General features: G+C 38.9%; 1 protein-coding gene across 2 annotated transcripts in view; it reads left to right on the top strand.

Moving 5' to 3' along the window:
* Positions 1 to 12539, top strand: part of Pik3c2g (phosphatidylinositol-4-phosphate 3-kinase catalytic subunit type 2 gamma) — a 364020-nt gene extending 351481 nt beyond the window's left edge. Inside the window, exon 34 of one of the 2 annotated variants that reach the window (XM_050135167.1) lies at positions 12495 to 12539. In XM_050135167.1, coding sequence (XP_049991124.1) covers positions 12495 to 12524 — 30 coding nt within the window. In that variant the 3' untranslated portion in view covers positions 12525 to 12539. Of the gene's footprint in view, positions 1 to 312; positions 1610 to 12494 lie in introns of those variants that run through there. The other variant, XM_050135166.1, reaches the window with a different exon arrangement.
* Positions 12540 to 17792: the final 5253 nt, after the last annotated feature.

Raw genomic sequence — 17792 nt, 5'->3', positions numbered from 1 at the left:
CAGCCAACCCCTTCTTCTAAAAAAATGTTCTTTAGCCCTCATGTCCACTCTTCTGACTCCCACACATTCTTCAGATCTTGAGCAAATGTCTCCATCTCTGTCAAGCCCATCCCACAGAACCACAGTGACATAGCACACTGTGCTGTTCCCAAATACGCATCAGGTCTGTTCTACTCTACTCTGCTTTTCCTCCTACAAGTTGATCTCTGGACATTGCACATACTCACTTTTTATTTTACATGGTACTGATATCTGCTTCCCTAAGCCAGGTAATAAACCCTAAATTAACAAGGAGTTTTTTCTCATTGACAGTACATCTACAGACAAAGTATAGGGGAGCTGTTAACCCTGGTGATCTCACTGTGAAGAACCCTCCCTCCTCTAGAAGTGACTATGAGCCACACCCAGAGTCAAATTCCAGACCAACCTTGACACAAAGTGATAAGTATTGGATCCCCAATTATTAGATTCCTCCGCCACTGATGCAAAAATCCAAATCAAACCAAATGAATAAATCCAGATTTAATAAACAGGACAATGGAAAGCAGAGCATTCCCAGGTGACTCTCAGGAAGGCAGGAGAGAGAACACCCTTGCAGATCCAAGAGCTGGGTCTTAAGTAGCCTGTAATCTGTCTTAAGTAGTTCCAAGGGAGGAGCTGCTAATGGTTTACTTTTTCAGGGGCAGGGTCCGGAATGGGAGGAGTGGGGCTGGGAGGCCTTCCCTACCGTAAGATCTGCTAATGCTCTACCCAGGCATTACAGGCTTCCTCTCTGGATCTCCTACTCATCTCCAGTCTGACTGTACCGCCATGAGAAAATGAAAGGACCCAGGGATGACCAAGGGAATGCCGGATGTGACTTGAGTGTGTCTGTTGAGTCACCATAAAGATGTACACAAGACCACCCATGGTGGAGAGGGAGCCAGAGAAAGAAAGAAAAACAGTACATGAGGGGCTCTGAACACAACAGGCTCTTCCACCCCATTGCAAGCCACAAGGGTTCTAACAACTCGGAACTCTAAACCTGTCCTTCTAGAAATAGATAGAAGTATATTTCTTGTAATGGGGGCAAGGGGGAAGCACATTGTATTTAACAGTGTGTTAACTTTTGTATGCAATATCTAAATTTAGGTAGCTGGTAAGTTAGTCTTATGAAAGAGAATGGAGCTTTTCCTGACCGCACAGTTATGGTTGTTAGAGAGGATGTAGCTAGTGTCTGCCAAAGGGTCAGCTCAGAGAGTATCCATATTCCATCCCACTCAGAACTCTCCCAAAGAGAATTTTCCCAGAGCATTTCAGTCTCATATTCTACTGAATGAGCTAGCCAGGCAGCCCGCTTACCCAGAATAGTTAGAGGCAAGTGTACTAGTTATGTCTGCAGAGAGCAAGGAGTAATCACCATGACAACAGACTAGCTAAAAATACTGGGGAACAAGGTTAGGGAATGTAAGTCCTTAAAGAGTGAGGACCTTGGGGCTGGAGAGATGCTCACTGGTTCAGAGCGCAGGTTGCTCTTGCAGAGAGGATCTGGGTTTGGTTCCCAGCACCCACACTGTGGCTCACAATCCCCTTGTTACTCTAACTGCAGTGAATAAATTTCTCTGGCCTCCTTGGGCTCCTATACTTGTGTAGTCATGCCCCTCACACAGATGCACATGCATAAACGTAATTAAAGACAGACTCTTTAAATTAAAGAATAAGCACCAGGAAATTTCCACTAATTCTTAGGGACCTAAAAAAAAATACACAAACGCCCAACTTAAATTCACAGTGAGAGAAGCTGTGAGGCTGACGGAAGTACCCGTGTCTGGCTGCCTTCCAGGCTCTGCAAGGTTGGCACAAAGGGGAAGGTGGCATAGAGATCCAGATGAAGGCATGCTTCGCCATGCACAGAGAATAAATAAAGCCTGAAAGGGACTTATTTACTTACTTAGGGTTTAGGAGTTTAAAGAAATCTGTCAAATTATAGTTGACCTCTAAGCTAACTACAAAGAAGTCAGACACAGCTGAGAACACACACTTTAAAACAGGTTCAAAAGGCACAAAACAAACTATGCAAAGATTGCAACAACAAACCCAAGTGCAACCTGGAGGCAAGGAAATGTGATAGTTAGACTTGCTACTTTATAAAATTTAAAATATAGATTCTTCTGTAAGAAGGGTGGGAGGGAGGGAGGAAGGGAGAAGGAAAGAAGGAGAGAGGGAAGGAAAGAGGGAGGAAGAAAATAAGAGAGAGAGGGGGAGGGAAGAAGAGAGAGAAAGGGAGGGAAGGAAAGAAGGAGGGAGGAAGGGAGGGAAGGAGGGAGGGAAGGAGGGAGGGAGGGAGGGAGGGAGGGAGGGAGGAAGGAAGGAAGGAAGGAAGGAAGGAAGGAAGGAAGGAAGGAAGGAAGGAAGGAAGGAAAAAAGCTGGCCATGGTGGTATGTGCAAGGAATTACAGCCTCCGCATGCAGAAATATTGTAAATTTGAGGCCAAACTAGGCTGAAAAGTATGACTATATATTAAAATGAAGTGAAGTGAGATGAATTTGAGAGTTATAAAAAGAAGGGAAAGAAGGCCTTTAATTATACATCAGTCTTTACAAAAGCTAGGGAGATAGCTCACTGATGGAGTATCTGCCTGGAAGGTGAAAAGCCTTTCTCTCAGTCTCCCGGGCATTAAAAAACACAAAAGCAAAGCAAAGAAAAAATATCAGCCAGAGCTGAAGAAGAGGCCATTGTTATTCCAAAATGTTATTATTTAAATACCTGGCTTTTTCAAATGATGTATGAAAGCAAACCACAGAGAATATCTCACTCAGGTAAAATAATCAACAGGAAGTACTCATGAAGCCTCAGGGCCTCGGGGCAAATTCACACAGTAAAGATTGCAAAACAACTGCTTCAAGGATGCGCTCAAACGTCTAGAAGCTGCAGAGAAAATTGAGCAATATGGAAGGATGGATACAAAGATAAAAAATCTCACAAGAAACCAAAGTTAAAATTCCAGAGCTGAAAAAGTAAAGCAATCAATGTTCAACGTTCAGCAGAAGAATTTAAAGGGAGATTTAGGCAGGCAGGATACAGAAATAGCAAACATTAAGATGGAACAGTGGGAACTGAGAGGCAGAGAAGGAAGCAGCTATAGGCAGCTGCTGGGAAGCACAGAAGACTTAATGCAGACAACAATAAGAGCTATGAAGGTGATATTATAACCTTGTTTTGAAATATTTTGATTTTTACATGATTTAAGAAAATTAATGAGGGGCTAGAGATATGGCTCAGTAAATTAACAGTCATCTGCTCTTCCAGAGGACCCAGGTTCAATTCCCAGCATCCACACTGCAGCTCACAACTGTCTTAAAATTCCAGTTGCAGAAGATCAAACGATCTCACAGAGATATACATGCAGGCAAAACAGCAATGCACATAAAATAATTTCTACAAAGAAATTGATAACTAAATATCAATTATTTGTATGTGTTTTTTTTAATCATTAAGTATGAAGATGTGGTCTTGCCTATCAGCAAATGAAAGGGCTGGTGCTGAGGAGGGAGGTGAAAGCTTGTGTGGTTGTGGAGGTGTGTGTATGACTTAAGCTGTTGTAAAAATCATAGCTTTAAGTTGATAAGTGTAATCCCCATGTATACACAAAGAAAATACTATAAAACAGACACCAAAAGAAACTAGAAGGAATTTTTAAACATCACAGCAAACCAACAGTTGACTCGACATAAAAGAAGACAGTAATACAGAAAACAAAGAACATAAAACCAATAACACAAACAGAAAATAAGCGCAAAATGACTCAAGTTCTTCCTTATGAGTAAACAATCTGATATAAATGTATTAAACTCTCTCCAATTAAAAGATGAAGATTAGAAACTTCCTTTGTGGGATAAAATCCATAGGTATGAAGTCCACTGAATAGCAACCTCTGTGGAAAAAACTTAAGATCAGGAACAAGGGGCCAGCAAGACGGCTCAGCTGGGAAAGGAGCTTGCTGTCAAGCCTGAAAGCACAAGTTCAATCCCTGGAACCCATAAGGTGGAAAGAGATTATTGACTTGAGTCGTCTTCTCATGTGTGTGCACACACACATGCACATACACACAAAAAAACACACACACACACAATGTGAAAAATAAAATTTAAAGATCAGAAAAAAGGACAAAAACACCACATTCAACTCAGTACTGAGTGTTGTAGTTGGAACAATTAAGCAAGGAGATACCTTCAATAAACAAAGAAAGACATCTGTTATCAAAGATGATGTGTCTTACATACAGAAAACCCTGAAGGTTCCATCAAAACAAACAAACAAACAAAACAAAACAAAACAAAACAAAACCAAGAAACAGACCAAAGAGATGCAACAAAGCAGCATGAAATACAACATAAAAATCAGTTGTGTGCCTGCTTTTGAAAAGGACAAAAAGAAAACTTGCACACCTTATTTTCCAAGCTCACTACAAAGCTACAATAATCAAAACTTTAGTCCTGACATAAGACAGTCTTATAACTGATGGAATAGAATTAATACCCGAGAAATAAATCCTCCCGTATATGCTCAGTCATTCTTGATGAGCTTCTCAATTCCATTCCACGGTAATGACAGTCTCTTCAACCAACAATGCTGAAATAACTGGATATGTAGATGCCAAGGATTAAGAAATATCTGATACCATACACAAAATTAACTTTAAATATATGCAAAGTCCAATGTTGTAAGGAGGTTGCTTGCTTGTTTCCCTGCGACCCAGCAGTTCAGACCTGAAATAATCACACACAAACTTTATTATTTAAAACACTGCTTGGCCCTAGCTTATTGGCTAACTCTTTCATCTTAATTTGGCCCATCTCCATTAATCTCTGTGTCACCACATGGCTGTGGCTTACCAGGTAATGTTCTAGCATCTGTCTCTGGAGGGGCTACATGGCTTCTCTCTGACTCTGCCTTCTTCCTCCCAGGTCAGTTTAGTTTTCCCCACCTACCTAAGTTCTGCTCTATAAACAGGTCAATGCAGTTTTCCTTGTTAATTAACCAATCATATTCACAGCCTAAAGAGGGGAATCCCACATCACTCCTCCATTTCTGTTTAAATAAAAAGGAAGGCTTTATCTTTAACATAGTAAAATTACATATATCAAAACAACTATCAAGCAAGAATTATAGTTACAATATTCATATCTATTTTATATTTTATCATGACAAAGGAAAGCTATATCTATTCTTCAACTCCATCAAAGACTCCAGAAGGAAATTACCTAAGTTAACATGAAGTGCATGTTAAGCAACTTCCAAAACTCTATAGAATTGACAGAGACTCCTTGCTGCCTGTACAGTCACCCAAAGTTCTTCTGTACCATTAGAGCATTCATCTTCAGCCTACAGACCCATAGAACCAGCAGACTTTTCCATGAAGCAGGAAATTTCAAAGACAATTCCACCTATATTTGCAGTTTGTCAATCACTTTCTTCTGTATCCTTCAGGATGTCTTTCAGACTCTTTGATGAAACAGGAACCCCAAAGGATTATCTTTAGGCAAGTTCAGCAGTCATTTCTATGTGGGTCCTGCACGTAAAGTTCATCAAGCAGTCCAGGCAAGAGCAATTTCTTGCTCAAATGACTAACGGACTCCATGAGGAGCCTCTTTGGTGCCCATCTTGCTCTTGAAGTAGCTTGGTGTTGTCAGGAGCAGATGTGTCTCATTGTTATGAAAAGTTCTAAGTTCTTAAAATATTTTAAATGCTATATTCTATAGTTTTTGAAAGGTTTGAAGAATGCCTATCCATCTGAAATATATCTCTGTTCATCTAGAAAATCTAACTCACCTGACTACAAGCTTGACTATTACAGATAACCTATATCTTATCTATACATTACATTTTAAATGATTTGCACAAAAACAGTACACACAGTATAACAAAATTGACCTTAAATTTGTATCCAAAAACCAAGATCCATACTGATGCAAATATGTATAGCAGTCCAAACATAAAATTGCAAACTATAAACTCTCAGAATAAAACACTGGGCAAAAATTTCATGAAATTGGATAAACCAATAGTTTTCGTTGCTGTGGAAACAATATGTGGTTTTGCAAAAATGAGGAGAAAAGGGAAGAAAAACAGACTTAACTAGGTTGATTAGATAGTTCAGTCATCTTGCTTTGCAAACATGAATATCTAAATTCATATCTCCAGAACCCATATGAAAAATTGAGTGTGGTGGTACATCTATATCACCAGTAGTGATGAAGTGGGAAGGAAAGGCAAGCAGATCACTGGAACCTCTTCCACTGTGAAGTTTGAGGACAGTGAGAGACCTTGTCTCAACAAACTATTGGAATGCTCTTAAGATACAACACCCCAGTTTTTTCTACTCTCCATGCACAGAGTGTACCCACACCCATACATATAAACATGTACCCACATATACATGGACCATGCTTGATGGAGGAAGGTCATTGGTTAAGTAATAAAGAAACTGCTTGGCCTCACAGGTTAAAACATAGGTGGGAGGAGTAAACAGAACAGAATGCTGGGAGGAAGAGGAAGTGAGCTCAGAGGCCATGCTCTCCTCTCTCAGGCAGACACAATGAAGCAAGCTGCCAGGTCAGACATGCTGAATCTTTCCCGGTAAGACTGATGCTACACAGATTATTAGAGATGGGTTGATTGGGATATGAGAATTAGCCTGTAAGGGCTAGAGTTAATGGGCCAAGCAGTGTTTAAATGAATACAGTTTGTGTGTTGTTATTTCAGGGCATAAGCTAACAAGGCAGCTGGGAGCTGGGTGGCAGGAAAGCAGCCCGCAACTCCTACGACACATGCTTATATGAAATAAATAAATGATTTTAAAAGCAAACTTGCTATGTGATCCTGTAATTCTACAACTGGATTTAACCTGTCCCCCCCCAAAAAAAAACAGCACTGAAAGCAGAAACTCAAAGAGATCTATGTGCATCTGTGTGCATCTCTGTTCACAGCAGCACTGCTCATAGCTAAAATGTAAAAGTTATGAAATGCCAATCATTATGTTAACTGACAGTAAGGTATGACTCTACATGGAAAATAAAGAAAAATTTAACATATGCTACCACATAAACTGTGTGTGTCTGTGTGTGTGTGTGTGCGTGCGTGCGTGCATGCATGCATTCATGCCATGGTGCACATGTGGAGGACAAAGAACAAATTGTGGGAGTCAGTTCTCTCCTCCCACCGTTATGGTCCCGGTGATTGCGCTCATATCATCAGGTTTATAGCAAGCACCTTTACTTGCTAAGCCATCTTGTCAGTCACACCTACATAGATAAGCCATTGAAAACATTTTGTTAAATGAAATAAACCAATCACAAAAAGACAAATACAGTCTGGTTACATTTATTATGGGGAGAAAAAAAAACAGAAAACACAGAATAGTTGTTACTAGAAAGTATGGAATGGGGGACCAAGATACTACGTAGTAGGCATTTTATTTCAGTTTTCAGGATCAAAGAAGTTATAGGATGCATAGTAGGAAAAATTGCACAAAATGAATGTGTTTAATACAACCTAACTCTTCACTTAAAATAACTATAAGGATCTGTTATGTGTACTTTACAACCACAATAAAAGAGAAAAGATCAGTATTGAAGTGTATTAGGTTTAAAATACTTTTGCCTGCATTTTGAAAACTATTTGATAAAATAATATTTCTGAGAATATGTCAATGAACATATCATATGAAGTTGAATTTTATGACATTAAAAACATAGAGATGAAGTTACATAGGACCACAGCTTTCATAATATTTGATATGTGTTGATGACAATTTGAACTAGATTATTATACTCTAAGATGTTAATTAGGATGTACAGTAATAGCATTAAGAAAATAACTATGCTAAGAAACAGGAATAAAAAGGTTATTTAATATGTCTAAGACAAAAGAATGAAATCATAGAGGCCCCAAGGAACCAAAAGGATGTCATCATCAGAAAATAGGGAAAAATTGGTAGGGTTAAGCACTTGTATCTCTGTAATTATATTACATATAAATGGATTAATCTCTCCAATTAAAGGCAGGGTTGGAAGAATGCACTTAGTAAAGCAATATTTAATTATAAACCATCTACAAGAACCTGTATCCAATGATGTAAATAGGCTCAAAGGAGGAAAAAAATAAATTTTATGCAAATACTAATCAAATGAGCTGAGTAATATGTTAATATTTGGAATAGAGAAAATAGTATTGAAATTGAGAAAAGTACTCCAAGAGAAAAGGAAATTATTATATATAACTTGTTATATGTAGTTTATATAGAACTAAAATATTACACAGCCATGTCTAGTTTAGTAATATAGAATAATACATGTAACACTTCAACATATAATAATATATAAGGATAAATCCATTAAAAAGTTTTAACAAATACAAAGCAAAAATGAACAAAACTGAAGGAAGAAATAAACATCTCATCAACCTTTGAAGGTTATTTTAATGTATCACTATAAATAACAATGTAGATTATACAGACAATATGGACCTATGTGTATAAAGAACATTTCAGCCAACAATAAAAACAGAGTACAATATATTCTCAAAACATCAGGGACCATTCCCCAGTATAGATAATTGACTAGGTCACAAGTAACATTTTAAACTTCAATGTATTGAAATCTAAGTATCTTATTTTATTTTCTGTGAATATAAAACTATTATTAAAAATGAAAGTTTATTTAAAGAAATACTCCCCCAAAAGACAAGTTTCTTAAGCATAGCTCCTAAACAGCAGGATGAAAAACTGTAGGTTCGGTACACAACTGAAGGGCCTGATTTACATAATGTTGTAACTTCCATTATTACATAAAGTCCATTCTTTATGCATGACAGGGCTAGGAGTTCCCCTCCACTGCCCCCCCCAAAATGTCCTCAGGTTGAGAATGATAAACATGCATTCATTTATTTAATTTTAAACTCATTTTCACTCCTGTGCCTATGGACATGCTTCTCTATATGTGCACATATACAAATGAAAGCAGAAGCCCACAGATGCCAAGATAAGATGTTAGATCCCCTGCACCTGTAGTTACTAGTGATCATGAGCTTCCAGGTATGGATGCTAGAAATCAAACTCGGGTCCTTTGCAGGAGCAATAAGTTCTCTTAACTGATGAGCCATCTTTGAGGCTCCTGAGAGGGATTTTTCCATACTGAGGAACTAAATATGAACTCATGACAAAGGCTGCCTCCATTACAAAGTTAAAACGTTAAAAGAGTACAAGAATTATTCACATTACTACCACATAGTTCTTAATTAGTTTGTCAGTAATGCTTAGAGATATGACTGTTGACTGAGATTTCTGTCCTCACCAGTTCCGCAGTCATTCAGTCCCAACAAAATACATAGATGTCTACAATAATTATAAACTGGTTGGCCTAGTAGCTCAGGCTTCTTACTAACTCTTACATCCTACATATTAACCCATATTTTTTTTCTGTGTTAACCAGGTGGCTTGGCAACTTTATCAGTGGGGCATTTTCCTGTTCTCATCGCCCTGTCTCTACTTCCTTCCTGGCTACTGGCAAACCAGTGTTTTATTAAAATACAAGTGACATATCTTTACAAAGTACAAAACCATTATCCCACAGCACTTTCCCCCTTTTTTCAGAACAAGAACTCTGAATCTTATCTCCTTTGTTTAGCATTCTTCCTGACCATTATCCATACAATTTGTAACCAACATTCTAAACAAAGAAAAATATCCATAATGCATTTTGTGGGAATGCAGACTTAGTTTTCCAGGCTACTTCCTGCTGATTGGGGGTACTGATAATCTTATGGGGACCTAAAGGAAATTTAGAATTATGATCAAGTCCTAACTGGACTATTCTGTGAGGTTTGATCATTTCAGCCAGCAGTTTTGAATCATTCTGGATATAGAACTCAGGCATCTGGGCCATCCACTACTATCAAAAATTTCTTAGAGGGCCTTCCTTGGTCAAACCTAATTTTTCTTAACATAGAATAAATGCACAGTTCTTCATTTCCTATGGAAACCAAAGCAAAACCTCTTCTTCAAATAACATATCTTTTGCCTTAAATTTTAAAGTCAAAGTATTTTCAAAATGCATATGTTGGATTAATCCAGCAACATTTATAATCAAATGCCTTTTAGGAGCTGTTGCTCCTTCCTCTGCCATCAAACAATTTGACAACAACACTGTATCCAGACTCTCTGGGTATTTTCCATCTTTATGTGGCTTTAGTTTAAACTCTATTTTTCTCTTTTTATTTTTAAATATTGTTTTTTTCTTTTTTTGAAACTTGGTTTCTCTGTGTATCCTTGGCTATCCTGGCACTCACTCTGTAGATCAGGTTGTCCTTGAACTCACAAAAATCTGCCTGCCTTTGCCTCCCAAGTGTTGGGATTAAATGTGTGTGCCACCACACCCAACTACTTTCTTTATTTTTTTATTTTAAGTAATTTATCATTTTTCTTTTCTCTCCCAAGCCAACATATATTTTAAGCACATTGTAAACCATTTAGAGGTTTTCTTCATCTGAATCTAACTTTACTGTATATTTTTCTTTTTCTGACCACATGAGTCTTTAATTTGCTAAGTGATGTGGCTAGGATTAAAGCCATGGCTTTGACAGCTGGATCTACTACATTCCTTAATTTTCTGAGATATCTAGCTTCATGGCAGTGGTACTGGCCAGAGCCATGTTTATTGCCACAACTCTATCTAGTTTCAAGGTCCCTGCCACCACTGAGAAACATGCCGTCAGCTACTCATGAACACCATTTAAGTGATTGGTGTTGAGGCCTCTTAAAAGAGCTGCAAGGTTTTTGCAGCTAGAGCTGAATCGGGAAGCTGCTCTTAAATGTGACATGATTGTCTCTAGCAAACAGAGCCCACCCAAGAAATGCTATTACCAAGAAGCCACACTTAACTTAACTCTGTTCTTTTCTGTCTAGAATTATTTCCCAAGCTCTTTCAGGCTTTAAATGGATTCAGTTGTCCACGTTGGTGCCATTTGCTGACTAAGATTTCTGTCCTGCCTGGTTCTGCAGTCATGCAGTCCCAAAGAAATACACAGAGGTCTACATTAATTATAAACTTGTTGGCCTAGAACCTCAGGCATCTTATTAACTCTTCCATCCTACATCTTAACCCATAATTCTTTTGTGTCTTAGCCAGGTGGCTTGGTACCTTTAGCAGTGAGGTACTCTCATCTTGCTTCCTCTGCATCTGCATTACAACTGCAGACTGACCTTTCCTCTTCCCAGAATTTTCTTGGTCTCATCACCCTGCCTCTATTTCCTACCAGATTATCACAACTATACTTCCTGCCTGGCTACTGGCCAATCAGCATTTTATTAAAATACAACTGACAAATCTTAACAAAGTACAGGACCATTGCCCTACAGCATGTGACTGCACTGTATCTTAGATCAATGCATAGAGAAACCTTCCTCCACGGAGTGGTGATCATGAACCATAAATCTTCAGTTCATGTAGCCTGATGGCCACTTCTCAGAGCTGAAACCCAGGTGAGCATGCACACCCACTCTCAGTCCTACATCCTCATTTCTTGTGATGCTCTGTGGAAACTTAAATTTTACTAAAATAAACTAGTTTTTGGTGTAGATATTTTTAAAGTATTTGAGATTATTTTTCTTTTTATCTTCCCTTTTTAGTGAGCCTCCTTTTATCAATTTTTATAAAATATATTTAGCATATCAAATATATTAAACAATATAAAACTATAAGTAAGCAGGGCAGTGATTGCTTCCTAACTTTGACTTTTAATTCCCTCCCATCCATACCTATGCTGATAATTTTCTTATTATTAATAGTATAAATCTTTTAGATTCTCTTGCTGTCATCCACCACATTAAATCTGGCCTCTATTTTTTTCTCAACTACTGCCATGAGCAGATGACATACCATGCTCTGCTAATTGCTCTTAGTTTACTTTGATCAACATGATACATTGAGCATGGTACAATGTGTCTCCTTTCTTGCACCCTTGGAATACTTCCACCAGCCTTTGAAGAAGTCCAGTAGGAAAAATAATATGTGCCTGGCCATATCAGCCATCAAATATGAGGATCTCATCGCATAAAGGAAACCATTTTGGAACACCCAGCCCAAGTCAACTCTAGAGCAGAGATTCCCAACATCATTTCCTGCAATGGCAGCAATGTTCTCCCCTATCCAATGTGAGAGTCACTGGCACACAGTGCTGAGTACTGGAAATTGTAGCTATTTGAATTTCAGTTTAAATTAATTTTAAAATAACAATAAATTGAACAGATCCATATTTTATGATGATAGTAAAGAGTTACCTCAGGTAATCTGGTCACATTACAAGTTTAGGAACAGAGGAATGACTGTTCCAAATATCATTTGGGGTGGGGATATTTCTGTGTCGGGTATTTCTGTGTCCATTATAGAATTCTAAATATAATAAAGTTACAAAATCAATGTAAATTAGTATATCTTTGCTTGTATCATTCTTCTAGTTTTACATAGATTTCTCCAGGAATTTCTGACAGCCATCTTGAACCCATGAGTCAGGAGACTGCTGGAAAATATAAACAAAACTGTGCCTAGAGAACTGAAAAGAGAAGAAGCAAGATCCTACTCAGTTATTTCGCCATTTCAGTCTCTTTTGAAGCAAAACTCACTATTTACATTTAAAAGTAAGAGCCAATAAGCCTTGCTGTCTGCTTGTCAATTTGAGACACATTGTTTGTATTTTGTAATAGAAAGGATAATGTGTAACCCATATCCCATCTTTAATGATTTTCTAAATGTCCTTTCAGCAATCAGAGTTCAGTGAAGTCATGTGGAACTGTCCTTGAGGTATCACACTAAGCATCTTCCAACTGAAGAATACTATTTTGACTGATTTGTGGTAACTAAATTACTTTTACAGTTAGGTGTTTAAGAAAAAAATATATCCCTGATGCTATAGTGATTCTGATATAAATTGCAAAGAGATATTGCCAAAACATGTGGACAAAAGCCTCAGCTTTCGAAGTGTCAGCTCAGTCAATAATGGCAGCGGAGAGACGAGCAGTGTTAAAAGGAAGGGAGGAGACCTAACCGGCATGGTCATTCTGAGAATAACAAATCCAGAGGTCCTGAAATATCAAAGCCATCTTCATGAGTCTAACAAGAACTTTGTGAGTTTATTTTATTTTTATCTTATTTAGAAAAAGAGAAAAGGAGGGACTGGGCTGTGAATAGTTGACTGACCAGATGGTCGTGACTGGCTGGTGATCTGGTGGGTCATTATCTCCAGCCTGGCTCTACAAAGGATTCTGGGGATGTCAAAATCACTGTCATCAATTAGAGGAACAATTGAATTTCATGAAAACTCCGGTTTCAGAGTACAGGCTCACAATTCTGGGTAGATGTCCTCATGTGGGAGGTGAGCTTCCTTTTAGGTTCATTTTTGTTTGGGGGCAATTTTACTTCTTTGTGCAGGGTCTTAGCTCATCCTGTTGAGGATGAGCTGGGTTTGAGGAAAGGTTAAGTGTGCCACTCCTTGTCAGTTTCCTAGCCTCCCTTGATTCCAGAGACAGTCAGACACAGGGGGGAGTCGAGTCAAGCAGGAACTCGGTTTATTTTTGCACAGTAAATATCTTTTAAAGCAAAGAACTGAAGGGTCAGGGGGTGGAAAAGGATCTAGACAATCATTTTAAAGGTCACCCTATCACGTACTCAAACACTTTGCCTTTACGCAAGTGCCCATGTGCTGATATCATCTTGCCTGATTCTGGTGTCTAATCAGGTGTTGGTGTAAACAACTCAAGGTCTGCCCATCTGCCTTCTTTTTTGTGCCATCTTAGCTTCCCATGTGCCCTACACTTTGTCATAAAGACATTTCTAAATTCTGCAATTCATGGAATCCTGTGTCACTCAAGAAAGGGATGATGCAGGTGAAACATACCTTTAGATGAGAAAAAAATAAGAGAAATAGAATGGACTTAAGTCAGCAACTATCGTTCTCCTTCGAAACAGACCTGATAGCCAGGCTGACGTAGAAAGCTAAGCAAAGTAGTTGTGTGCATGTGGGCCAATAGGTATTTCTTAGATCAACCTCCTTAAAAACTATTCTTATGTCACCTTTCTCTTCTCATCAAGGTGCTGAAACATGAGTCAGTATCAGAGAAACCAAGATAACAGCTTTCAGGGAAGATGTTTTGAGGAACAAAGAAATAAGTTTTGCTTTTGTAACCTTTGGGAATCTGCAAATGATGAGTGCTTACATCTTCCGTCCATCACCATTCCCAAGGCTATATTTCTATTCCCACATGCATCTGTGTGATTATTTGGGTCTGGGCAGCCAGGAAACAAACGAGCAGTCTCCACCATTCAAACACCAATAGCCTCAAACTTAAGCATGAATCTGGATCACCCAGGAAGGCATTTTAGATCACAGACTGATGGGCCATAGTTCCTGAGTTTTTTAATTCAAGGGTCTTGGAGTGACCAGGCTGGGTAGCATGAACCTATAATCCCTTCACTTAGGGAATAGAGGAAGGGCGACTGGGAGTTCAAAGTCGTTCTGTTCTATATAACTAGTTCAAGATGAGCCTGGACTATGTGGGATCCTATCTATGGATAAATAAAAAGAATTTAGAGGTAGAGTCTAGGGGTTTGCCTTTCTGAAATACGTTCTGAGCTAATCTTTTTCCCTGTCTGAGGGTCATGTTTGAGATCACTGCTCTGGCATGGCCTGAAGTACTCAATGAAATCACCATACCCAAGCAAGCAGCATATTTCATCACAATCTCTAAAAATGGGAGGAGGGCATCTGGCTGTTTTAAAGTACTCTACGTGACTTCAGTGTGCAGATGAGACTAACACCACTGGTCTAGTCTAAGAATAACACTAAGAATCTTCAAAAACCTTTCTACTTAGAACAGCTTCTTCCATTTGACTTTCTACAGGGCTCATTAGCTAGGTAGAACTTAAATGATTGGAGGGTCTACAATGTTCCAAATCCAAAGGCAAATGGCATCAGTCATTTATTGCTCTCCTCTGTTCCTGACCCAACAACTTTGTGACCATTAGGTCAATCCTTTGGAATGCAGAGTACTAGGCCCTAACCAAAAATGGGACTTAAGATGCTTTCTGAGAGCATCTGAGGTCTATGACAGGCTCTCTGAACAAGTGATCCGTGTTCCAGACATGGATATTCTTAAAGAACTTTCAGAATAGTGCTTTGAATATTTCTCAAAGCTAAAGTTAATGAAATAGTTATTAGAAATATAGCTTCAGTGGTTGAATAGTGTTTAAATACAAGCCCATGGGTTGTATCCAAGCACTTTGTGAGCGTGTCTCTACCAGCTTCTAGGAAACCCCATGTTCCCCGGTCTAGACTAGAATGGCATGCCTATCATTCATTGAATCTTTTGCTTCTCACACAGGCAAGTTCCCCTCATGTGCCTGAATTAAAGTGCTGGCTAGCCCTGCTCTCAGAGCATGCACTGTCAGTCCTGAGGCAACTATTCCTTCTGTGGACCAGTGACAACCGTTATTTGTCAGAAGGCCTGAGAGAACTCCGACAGCCCTGTTTGTTATTTTATAATCACGATTTGTATTTCTTCTACGCTTTCAGATACGATGACAGGTCACTTTACTTCATGTGTCTAAATGGCACAGCATGTTTAGTTTTGAGATTAAGTCGTGGTTATTCTCAACATACCGTTTCCATTTATGCCAAAAGTTTCATGGTGGCTCCCTTCAACATACTGCTTTTCCAGGCCCAACCCCAGCATTGTGTGGCTCTATTCCTAGGAAGACATGAACAAAGGTCTAGTCTCCTCGCTTCAGATAAGAAACTGATGACATACCAAAGCAGAAATGCCATCAAAGTCCAATTTGGTCAACCAATTAGTTTTACCAGGCTTACTCACAGGAATATGAGTGACAGATTACTTACAGGAGCAGAAATGACTCAAAGATGAGTTTCTCATGGAAAGTACACCCAACATGAGTGACACCTAGCTGGAAGTCTGGCGTGTGCTGCATAACATGCAGGCAGCTTAAATGAGTATCCTTTCCAGGCATCTCAGTTGCTCTGAGTCTCTTTCAGGAAGAGCTGGTCTCTGCCTCTTCCAGGCAGTGAGGCTTATCTGAAAGGTTCTTGACCGCTTATGTAAGTTTGGATAAGAAGGGACCTAGTAAATCTTGTCAAATTCAGGGACTTCCTAGAGCTTTTGAGTTATTTACTTTCTGAGCTTAAGAAATTTCTCTGCTAACTGGAATGTTTTTACCCCCCCCCATTGAACATCCAGTTTGACTTCCTCTTAAAATGTCCCTGGCTTGAGGAGCTTCCCTCCAAGATTGATAGCTTTATCACAGAGGAAATTGTGATAGTACATCCACTTGCTGATTTTTTTCTGCTACATTTTTTATGTATTTGAATGATTTTTTATTTAATTGATACTGATGCATGTTTCAATAGTATTTTTGTTTAATTTAATAATGTACTATTATATGAATATAACACAATTTATTGTCCATTCCCTGTCAATACATTTGAGTTGTTTCCAATTTGTGATTATTTTAAACAAAGCAGAGCCATGGTGGTGCACACCTTTAACCCCAGCACTTGAGAGGCAGAGACAGGACCATCTCTGTGAGTTCAAGGCCAGCCTGGTCTACAAGAGCTAGTTCCAGGACAGGCTCCAAAACTACAGAGAAACCCTGTCTTAAAAACTAAGCAAAATAAAACAAAAAACTGTTGAAAATAAGGAAGTTTTAAATGTATTGTGTTCTTTCTGAAGCTTTGTGATTCCATTCTATCAATAACCTGGTAGCAGTCAGATTAAAGGAAAACAACAATTTAACAAATTTATTAATATATCTAAACACAAGAGCCACACACATACATATACAAGGGGGCCAAAAAACTAAAGCTCATAACCTTATATATAGCTAAACAAATTGGTTATGGACTTGGGCTTCTGTGAGGAAAGAAGAGGAGGCATCCAGGGAGAAAAACTGACCCACTCACTGTGCAGGTAACAGATACCTGTGGTCAACTCTATGAGAAACAGAAGATTGCTCCCCCAACTTTTTCCTGTGAGATCATTCCTGGTCAGGCAGAAGAATATGGGTGGAAAAGCTTGTTTATATCTACTGGCTGGCTGTTTACCTCATTGATGTAGTTTTCCTTTCTAGATGTACTGACAGCTGTATTTTATAGGAGGGCTGCCTGGTTCTGCAGAGCCCTGCAGTTTCTCTTCTTAACAGGAAAGGCATCAAGGAAACATGTCTATAATGGGGTATTTTCCTCTCCACTCCACAGTGTGAAATCATTGAGAGGACACATGTTTTGTTCCTCTTGTGGTTATATCTGGGAGTGAAAAGCTGAATAACTGACTAGGCAGATGGTGAATGTAATCATTATGTTCTGTTGCTGTAATAAAACACCACAACCAAAAGTCATTTATGGAAGTGTTTATTTTGGCTTACAGTACCAGAGGGAGAGTCTGTAACAGTGGGGGAGGCCTGGCAGCAGGCAACTGGAGTCAGAGCTGGCAGATCACAACTCTGACCACAGGAAGAAAGCAGAGAAGACAGAAAAGAAGTGGGGCAAAGCTATAAACTCTCAAAGCCTGCCCCCAGTGATGCACTTCCTTCTGCGTGGTTCCACATTCTAAGCATCTCATAGTCTTCCCAAATGGTGCTACTACTAGACACTAAGTACCTATAAGGGACTTTCTCACTCAACCCAATCGCATGCAGCTTTATCAGAAACTGTCCAGTCAATTCCAATTGAGTGCCCAATATGACAGATG

The sequence above is a fragment of the Alexandromys fortis genome, unplaced genomic scaffold, assembly GCF_014885135.2.
Source record: "Alexandromys fortis isolate MF-2015 unplaced genomic scaffold, M_Fortis_MF-2015_v1.1 scaffold_21, whole genome shotgun sequence".
In the NCBI taxonomy this organism is placed as follows: Eukaryota; Metazoa; Chordata; class Mammalia; order Rodentia; family Cricetidae; genus Alexandromys; species Alexandromys fortis.
Note: the sequence above shows the minus strand (reverse complement) of the source record. Positions and strands in the feature narration are given on the sequence as shown.